The sequence below is a fragment of the Ranitomeya variabilis genome, chromosome 4 (genome assembly GCF_051348905.1).
Source record: "Ranitomeya variabilis isolate aRanVar5 chromosome 4, aRanVar5.hap1, whole genome shotgun sequence".
Taxonomy (NCBI): domain Eukaryota; kingdom Metazoa; phylum Chordata; class Amphibia; order Anura; family Dendrobatidae; genus Ranitomeya; species Ranitomeya variabilis.
The window spans coordinates 220,567,530-220,577,928 of NC_135235.1; the positions used below are offsets into that span (position 1 = coordinate 220,567,530).

General features: G+C 48.0%; 1 protein-coding gene across 1 annotated transcript in view; it reads right to left on the reverse strand.

Moving 5' to 3' along the window:
• Positions 1 to 1,801, reverse strand: part of LOC143767789 (uncharacterized) — a 170,133-nt gene extending 168,332 nt beyond the window's left edge. Inside the window, exon 1 of the mRNA XM_077256309.1 lies at positions 1,740 to 1,801. Within this exon, the coding sequence (XP_077112424.1) occupies positions 1,740 to 1,801 (62 nt within the window). The remainder of the gene's footprint in view (positions 1 to 1,739) is intronic.
• Between the last annotated feature and the right edge of the window lie 8,598 nt (positions 1,802 to 10,399).

Genomic DNA, 10,399 nt, shown 5'->3' on the forward strand with positions numbered 1-10,399 from the left:
TGTGCTCTCTGCCTCTGTCCTGTGCTCTCTGCCTCTGTCCTGTGCTCTCTGCCTCTGTCCTGTGCTCTCTGCCTGTCTTGTGCTCTCTGCCTCTGCCCTGTGCTCTCTGCCTCTGCCCTGTGCTCTCTGCCTGTCCTGAGTTCTCTGCCTCTGCCCTGTGCTCTCTGCCTGTCTTGTGCTCTCTGCCTCTGCCCTGTGCTCTCTGCCTCTGTCCTGTGCTCTCTGCCTCTGTCCTGTGCTCTCTGCCTCTGTCCTGTGTTCTCTGCCTCTGCCTTGTGCTCTCTGCCTCTGCCCTGTGCTCTCTGCCTGTCCTGTGTTCCCTGCCTCTGTCCTGTGTTCTCTGCCTCTGTCTTGTGCTCTCTGCCTCTGCCCTGTGCTCTCTTCCTTTCCTCCTATTCCGTCCCAGCAGTTCACATTCCCTGCACTCTCTCACTCCGTGTCCTCCCTCCTCCTGCCCTGCTTCTTCTCCCACCTTCTCCATGTCTTTCTCTCTTTCCCCCCTGTCTGCCTTCTCTTTCCTCTCCTCCCATGTCCCTCCCAGTATTCCCCTCCCTTTTCCTCCCTCTTCTCACTATTTCACTCCATCTTCTTTCCTGCAGCCCTCCCTCTGCACCTCCGCGTACTGATGTCACTTCTTCTGCGGCCCTACAGCGCTATGGAATATGTTGGTGCTACATCCTAGGGCCACAGCTGCCAGGTTTATGGCACTGTAGAGCCTACGTTGCCGGTACAATATATGTGGGGATGATCTCTCAAGGGTATCCCTCCAACAAGAGGCTGCCACCGAAAATGTTGTAGTGGAATTCAACGGGATACATAATAGGGTCATATCAGGTTAATGGAGCCGAATGGACACGATCGGTTCTTAGGTTTCATGAACAAAGCCGTAGGAAGAGTGGCCACAGATGTGAAGATTTGGCCACCGCAACTGTTCTTGGGAAAGAAACGTCTTCTAAAAGATACTCATCCCAAAACAAATGATTTTTCCAATAGAAAATGGTTTTGGTAATGCCATAGGGATGGTAAATGTCCCAACCAATCAAGTCGATATGCAAAGCTTTGGGAATCATGGATATAGAACTCATGTGATGGAAACCTATGCTCATCCTAAAGGGGATCTCATGGAAGCAAAATCTGTCCATATACCCTATCCATTAGGATCTCTCTCGATGAGTCTGAATGGAGAACCCTCTTTAGGACCAACTCCCATTCTGGTGGACTCAATACATGGATGGCCATTTATCTAATGGTCACCAATGGGTAAAACTATATTTCCACAGCAGAGATCACAAGCTTCCCATTTTTGGGGGGGTGATAGGAGCTGATTGTTTCAGCAGAAGATGGTCTAGAATTTGGTTCTCTGATGACATCTCATTCTAAAGCCAGGAACAGCTTGTTCCTCCACTCTTCTGGATTTGATGTCGATTCAGCCACAGGAGCATTATTCCATGCTGACATGGGGTTGTAAGACTTCCATGTTTCACAAAGTTGTGAAAGAGTGATTGCCGCTCTAAGAAAAAAGGAAAAACAACAAGAATTTCTCCAAGTTATCACCAAGGATGTGGAAAGTCACAATTCTTCAGAAAGTCATTGTATGCTAGAAATGTAGGAGTTCTCTTCAGTAGAACTAATCAAACTTTACAGTTTCCACCAAATTTGGAATCATCCATCGATATATCACACGTGATCATCATTGTGGGGAAAGTGTCCAGTAGCCAATAATGATGTATATCTATCACCGTAGACCATACTTGGCATTGTGCATGGAGATCTCAGGTTTCTTTATGACATCCAAGTCCATGAAGCTTCTAGTCAACATTTGTTGGTCAACATTTCTGGAACAGTGTTCATCAATCTTTTAGAACATTTCTTGTGCTGATGTTTCCTCCAACGATTCGAGAAAATCCTTGTTGACCTACACATGCTCTTGGATTTCTCCTATTCACCATTTGTTGGTGACCAGTTCAACTCTTCCAGAGGAAGAACTTCAGTGACTTTACTTGTTGGGAAGGTGGCATTCTATTTCAACGCCACATTGCGAGTTATTGAGCTCTTTAGCTTGGATATGTTTGTCTATGGTTATTCCATGGTAGCTTTGTAGACTCAACATACGTTTAACGAACTGATTAGAATGATGGAATCCACAAATTAGGAGGGGGTGCTGATGAGCTTTCGCAAATGCAGGGTATAATAAGAGCACCAACAACAAGAAGTTATAAGAAATATCATTTGATAGATGTCTAACCAATGGATAATTCCATAGGTTGAAATAAATTGTAGGAGATGAGTAACTTTTTTTGGATTTTTTGATGAGATGAGTAACATTTTGTGACTTATCGTGACTTTAAAGAGGTTGTCTGGGTAGAACAAACTTGCTGAACATGGAGTATCCCATTGCTTGGTAGATCAGGACATTTGTTATCCACGATAGGGAACTTTTATCCACGTTACAAAAGAAATGGCAGGTCAGAAGCCAGACCACCACTCCATTCATTTTTCATGAGGTTGCTGGAAAAAGAGGCAGCACATGCGCAACTCCGCTCCATTTATTGTGCGTAAGATTGTTGAAGATTGCAATGGCAGTTGTATAGACAATAAACAGCAGTGGCGGGAATGTGTGACCACCACTCTGTTGTAACTGGGCATGTTAGAACTTTGTTCAGAGGAATAGCGGGTTCTCAGAGGTTGGACCCCTAATGATCAGCAAGATATCACCTAGCGAGCATACGCTGTCACCAGTCCGTTCTAGCTGGGCATTCCAGAGCCCTGTTCAGATAAATGGTAAGGATCCTGATGTCATACCCCCAGTGATCAGCAAGGTACCATCTGGCGACATTGCGCGACCACCACTCCGTTCTAATGGGGCATTTCAGAGCCAAGTACAGAGGAAAGGTAATGGACACATAGATCCGATCCTCGGCGATCGGCAAGGCATCAGCTGATGAGCATGTATGGCCACCACTATGTTCTAATGGGCATGTTAGAGCCATGTACAGAAGAAAAGTAAGGGTCCCAGAAGTGAGACCCGCAACAATAAGCAAGGCATTATCTGGCGAGCATGCGTGGCCACCACTCCATTCTAGCGGGGCATGTCAGAGCCCCGTACAGAGGAAAGGTAATAGTCCCATAGATCCGACCCTCGGCGATGAGCAAGGCATCAGCTGACAAGCATTTGTGGCCAAAACTCTGTTCTAATGGGCATGTTAGAACCCTGTACAGAAGAAAAGTGAGGGTCCCAGAAGTCAGACCCGCAACGATCAGCAGGGTACCACCTGACGAGCATGCGTGGCCATCACTCTATTCTAACAGGGCATGTCAGAGCCCCGAATAGAGGAATGGTAATAGTCCCTTAGATTGGACCCCCGGCGATGAGCAAGGCATTACTTGATGAGCATGCGCGGCCACCACTGTGTTCTAACGGAGAATGTCAGAGCCCCGTACAGAGGAACAGTAATGGTCCCATAGATTGGACCCCCGGCGATGAGCAAGGCATCACTTGATGAGCATGCACGGCCAACACTCTGTTCTAACAGAGCATGTCAGAGCCCCGTATAGAGGAACGGTAATGGTCCCATAGATCGGACCTCCGGCGATGAGCAAGGCATCACTTGATGAGCATGCACGGCCACCACTCTGTTCTAACAGAGCATGTCAGAGCCCCGTACAGAGGAATGGTAATGGTCCCATAGATCGGACCCCCGGCGATGAGCAAGGCATCACTTGATGAGCATACGCGGCCACCACTGTGTTCTAAAGGAGAATGTCAGAGCCCTGTACAGAGGAACAGTAATGGTCCCATAGGTCGGACCCCCGGCGATGAGCAAGGCATCACTTGATGAGCATGCGCTGCCACCACTGTGTTCTAACAGAGCATGTCAGAACCCCGTACAGAGGAACGGTAATGGTCCCATAGATCGGACCTCCGGCGATGAGCAAGGCATCACTTGATGAGCATGCACGGCCACCACTCTGTTCTAACAGAGCATGTCAGAGCCCCGTACAGAGGAATGGTAATGGTCCCATAGATCGGACCCCCGGCGATGAGCAAGGCATCACTTGATGAGCATACGCGGCCACCACTGTGTTCTAAAGGAGAATGTCAGAGCCCTGTACAGAGGAACAGTAATGGTCCCATAGGTTGGACCCCCGGCGATGAGCAAGGCATCACTTGATGAGCATGCGCGGCCACCACTCTGTTCTAACGGAGCATGTCAGAGCCCCGTACAGAGGAATGGTAATGGTTCCATAGATCGGACCCCCGGCGATGAGCAAGGCATCACTTGATGAGCATGCGCGGCCACCACACTGTTCTAACTGGGCATGTCAGAGCAATGCTAAGAAGAATGGCAGGGTCCTAGAGATTGGACCCCCAGCGATTAGAAAACAATCACCTGTCCTGTTGCCAAAGTCATAGTCACAAGAATAAAAACCCTTCCCTACTTTCATAACAAATTAAAATATTCTACAACCTTTTATCTATTGGAAATCCCAATTTTCTCGCCTCTTGCCAAATTTTCTCCAAACTTATTTTTTTCAATAAAGCTAGAAAAAAGATCAAATTTCCCAAAATTGAAAAAACTACTAAAACACCAGCTAAACTTTCCCTCCCAATTTTTTTTTTTTTAAATACACACATTAAGGTACTGCGGCCCTCCCCTTTAGATTTCAAAAACAGGAATCATCCGAAAGCTAAATTCTCTTCTTTTTTTTTCTCGGATAAGAGTCCAGTTTTGGAAAACACACCGTACTTTCCTTATTGGGGTTAAAATTAATCTCCCTTTATTCTGTACCCAACTAATTATCGTTCCCGGACCATGTGGGCGCGCCGCCGGCTTTACGGTACGCTGCCAGATCTTCCCTTTTTTCTCACTCTGCTGTCTGTGTTCCTACCCTTACCGGTTTCTAATCCTCTAAACCTTTTCTTTGCAGTTTTCGCTCGATTAAAGGTATAAAAATAAAATCTATACATACAGCGAAGCGCGGATGTCTGCGTGCGTTCATCCCTCCCGCTGGCCAGGAAAAAAGACCGCAGAAGGAAGGGGAATCTGGAACTGCAAAGGTTAAACTTCCGTCTCTTGCGGGAGGTCACTTTGGGACGCCGAATATCTGTTTTGTGTCCCCGCCCTGCTGCAAAATCTGCTCTCTGCCAGGCAGATTAACTCAGGCGCTTAACCCTCTGGCTGCTGAAAGCATCTCCACGAATGCAACTTTCGCCCGTCTCTCCATCACCGGCGCAAAATACCCGTTATAAAGAATTGGCGCAATTAATTCGCCATCTCAGATATTAGCGATGCCATCCAATAATGTCATTTTTGCTATATTTCTTTTTGAGAATCCCCCCCTTTTTGCTTTTGGCTTCGATTCGCAATGCGCCATCTTTTATCATTGTCTTATTGGGCGCCAGATTTCGCGTTTTGACTGGCATCATCGTATGTTCGTTGACACCTTGGATTTAACCTCAACTCTTCGAAAGTAATGACCTCCAGAAAATAAACTTTTTATTAGACTATTATCTGCAGAACATTCTGGAAACCCCTCTCCTCTGGGTTCACATATTTATATCCCCGGCACTTTGTACAATAGTCATTTTCCTGACCATACTTGTCCTGTCCCCCCCTATACGCCCATAAACTGCAGGGCATTGTGGTCTGTGTAGTTTCCTGTGCTGGCAAAGTGGTCTCCGTCCTCCTCTGGTCCCTGATTGGCTGCCAAGACGCAGGGCGCTGCCAGGGGCGGATCCCGTCACCCCGGGTCTGGAAATTATTTTTTTTATTCCATGGGTCACATGATTCATCTGCATTAAAGGGACAATTTAAAAATTATTACAAACTTGAAACTTTGTAACACACTTTTTTTTTCTTTGATTCCTCATCATTCTAAAACATATTTGCGCACTGTCAGTGAATGAAAAAAATATTCCACTTGTGTACCCGTTGATTATGGGGTGACAACGGCACCTGTCAGGGATGGTATATGTGAGGCAGCAAGTGATCAGTCCGCTCTGGAGGTTGATGTGTTGGAAGCAGAACAAATGGCCGACTGTAAGGGACTAGCCAGTGCCTAATTGTGATTTTTAGACAAATGGGTACTAGTATCCCCAAAACAGGTGGGGTGTTCTCAGTATACGGCAGGTCTTATGGGGTGTTCACCCCACAATCACAATCACAATCACCCCTCATAGAATATAAATATAATACAGCCCCCCATAGAATATAATGTAGCCCCGAATAGAATAGAATACAGCCCACGTCCCCATAGAATATAATGCAGCCCCATCAAAGAGTATGATGCAATCATCCCTCATAAAATCTAATACAGCCCCCCACAGAATATAATACAGCCCACCTCCCCATAATATATAATGCAGCCCCCCATAGAATATAATGCAGCCCCCCATAGTATATAACACAGCCTCCCCCATAGAATATAATATACCCCCACAATAGTATATAACACAGCCACATAGTATATAACATATAATGGGTGTGGGGTGTTTCCAGTATACGGCAGGTCTTGTGGGGTGTTCCCAGTATACGGCAGGTCTTGTGGGGTGTTCCCAGTATACAGCAGGTCTTGTGGGGTGTTTCCAGTATACGGCAGGTCTTGTGGGGTGTTCCCAGTATACAGCAGGTCTTGTGGGGTGTTTCCAGTATACGGCGGGTCTTGTGGGGTGTTTCCAGTATACGGCAGGTCTTGTGGGGTGTTTCCAGTATACGGCGGGTCTTGTGGGGTGTTCCCAGTATACGGCAGGTCTTGTGGGGTGTTTCCAGTATACGGCGGGTCTTGTGGGGTGTTCCCAGTATACGGCAGGTCTTGTGGGGTGTTCCCAGTATACAGCAGGTCTTGTGGGGTGTTTCCAGTATACGGCAGGTCTTGTGGGGTGTTCCCAGTATACGGCAGGTCTTGTGGGGTGTTTCCAGTATACGGCGGGTCTTGTGGGGTGTTTCCAGTATACGGCAGGTCTTGTGGGGTGTTTCCAGTATACGGCGGGTCTTGTGGGGTGTTCCCAGTATACGGCGGGTCTTGTGGGGTGTTTCCAGTATACGGCAGGTCTTGTGGGGTGTTTCCAGTATACGGCAGGTCTTGTGGGGTGTTTCCAGTATACGGCAGGTCTTGTGGGGTGTTTCCAGTATACGGCGGGTCTTGTGGGGTGTTCCAGTATACGGCAGGTCTTGTGGGGTGTTCTCTGTATACGGCAGGTCTTGTGGGGTGTTCTCTGTATACGGCAGGTCTTGTAAGGTGTTTCCAGTATACGGCGGGTCTTGTGGGGTGTTCCCAGTATACGGCAGGTCTTCTGGGGTGTTCTCTGTATACGGCAGGTCTTGTAGGGTGTTTCCAGTATATGGCGGGTCTTGTGAGGTGTTTCCAGTATACGGCGTGTCTTGTGGGGTGTTCCCAGTATACGGCAGGTCTTGTGGGGTGTTTCCAGTATACGGCAGGTCTTGTGGGGTTTTCTCTGTATACGACAGGTCTTGTGGTTTTTTTCCAGCATACGGCGGGTCTTGTGGGGTGTTTCCAGTATACGGCAGGTCTTGTGGGGTGTTCCCTGTATACGGCAGGTCTTCTGAGGTGTTTCCAGTATACGGCAGGTCTTGTGAGGTGTTCCCAGTATACAGCAGGTCTTGTGGGGTGTTCACGGTATGCAGCAGGTCTTGTGGGGTGTTTCCAGTATGTGGCAGGTCTTGTGGGGTGTTCCCAGTATACGGCAGGTCTTGTGGGGTGTTCCCTGTATACAGCAGGTCTTGTGGGGGTTCCCACTATACGGCAGGTCTTGTGGGGTGTTCCCAGTATACGGCAGGTCTTGTGGAGTGTTTCTGGTATACGGCAGGTCTTGTGGGGTGTTTCCAGTATACGGCAGGTCTTGTGGGGTGTTCCCGGTACACGGCAGGTCTTGTGGGGTGTTTCCAGTATACGGCAGGTCTTGTGGGGTGTTTCCAGTATACGGCAGGTCTTGTGGGGTGTTTCCAGTATACGGCGGGTCTTGTGGGGTGTTCCAGTATACGGCAGGTCTTGTGGGGTGTTCTCTGTATACGGCAGGTCTTGTGGGGTGTTCTCTGTATACGGCAGGTCTTGTAGGGTGTTTCCAGTATACGGCGGGTCTTGTGGGGTGTTCCCAGTATACGGCAGGTCTTCTGGGGTGTTCTCTGTATACGGCAGGTCTTGTAGGGTGTTTCCAGTATATGGCGGGTCTTGTGAGGTGTTTCCAGTATACGGCGTGTCTTGTGGGGTGTTCCCAGTATACGGCAGGTCTTGTGGGGTGTTTCCAGTATACGGCAGGTCTTGTGGGGTTTTCTCTGTATACGACAGGTCTTGTGGTTTTTTTCCAGCATACGGCGGGTCTTGTGGGGTGTTTCCAGTATACGGCAGGTCTTGTGGGGTGTTCCCTGTATACGGCAGGTCTTCTGAGGTGTTTCCAGTATACGGCAGGTCTTGTGAGGTGTTCCCAGTATACAGCAGGTCTTGTGGGGTGTTCACGGTATGCAGCAGGTCTTGTGGGGTGTTTCCAGTATGTGGCAGGTCTTGTGGGGTGTTCCCAGTATACGGCAGGTCTTGTGGGGTGTTCCCTGTATACAGCAGGTCTTGTGGGGGTTCCCACTATACGGCAGGTCTTGTGGGGTGTTCCCAGTATACGGCAGGTCTTGTGGAGTGTTTCTGGTATACGGCAGGTCTTGTGGGGGTTCCTATTATACATATATTATACGCAGGGCCGGTTTTAGGCAACGTGGGGCCCTAGGCAAAGTTTATAATGGGGCCCCAAATGCTAACATATTGCACATCATACAGAAGCATTTCGGTTGTATTTACATGCGCTGATCTCAGGCCGCTAAACGAGTGTGATCGACAATACTGAAGTTGTTCAATGCTTGTTTCCTGGCCTCTTTCCACCAGCTGAGGAATAATGATGGGACAGAACGATCACTAATAGATCACTAACAGATCACCATACAGTATCATGTTATCAGCAGCACATCTACAGTTTACACCGGCGATGTGCTGCTGAGAACAATGATTTTTGTTCCAGCAAAAACAATCTGAATATGCAGCATTTTACTTGTTTAGTAAAATACACCCCATAGTCCTCCATATATTATAATGTGCACCACAGTCCTCCATATAGTATAATACACTCCCTATAGTCCTCCATATATTAAAATACACTGCTCAATCCTCCATATAGCATAATACACTCCTCATAGTGCTCCATATAGTATAATGCACCGCCATAGTCATCCATGTAGTACAATTCACTTCCCATAGTATAATGCTCCCCATAGTTCTTCATATAGTATAACGTATTCCCCATAGTCCTCGATACAGTATAATGAAGCCCACATATAGTATAATGCAGCCACCACCCCACAGAGTATAATGTAACCCCCATATAATATAATGCAGCCCCCCTCATAGTTTAATGCAGCCCCCTCATAGAGTATGATGCAATCACCCCTCATAGAATATAAATATAATACAGCCCCCCATAGAATATAATGTAGCCCCGAATAGAATAGAATACAGCCCACGTCCCCATAGAATATAATGCAGCCCCATCAAAGAGTATGATGCAATCATCCCTCATAAAATCTAATACAGCCCCCCACAGAATATAATACAGCCCACCTCCCCATAATATATAATGCAGCCCCCCATAGAATATAATGCAGCCCCCCATAGTATATAACACAGCCTCCCCCATAGAATATAATATACCCCCACAATAGTATATAACACAGCCACATAGTATATAACATATAATATACCCCCATAGTATATAGCAAAGCCCGCATAGTATATAGCACAACCCGCATAGTATATAGCCCAGCCCGCATAATATAGCACAGCCCATGTAGTAGATACCACAGCCCACGTAGTATATAACAGCACACGTAGTTTATAACACAGCCCACAGAGTAGTATACAGCACAGCCCACAGAGTAGTATACAGCACAGCCCACAGAGTAGTATACGGCACAGCCCACAGAGTAGTATACAGCACAGCCCACACAATAGTATACAGCACACACAGCCCACACAGTAGTATACAGCACACACAGCCCACGTAGTAGTATACTGCACAGCCCCCCCGCCCCTCGAGAATGGCCCCACAGTCCAGTTAAAAAAAAAAACACACTCCTCACCTGTCCTCGTGCCCGCGCTGCTCCCTGCTCCAGTCTCAGTGGCTGCCGCTACACTGCCTGGCACACAGTGAGTGCGCGATGATGTCATCGCGCACCCGCAGTGTCAGAGGCAGAGCGGGGAATGATGGGAGAGGGAGCATCGTTAGATTGAACTGTACCGGCGTCATAGACGCTGGTATAGTTGAATGCGGTGGCGATGGCGGGGGGGGGGGGCTAGTTGGCGCTGGCGCCACTGACAACGGCACAGTGTGCAGCGGCCCACT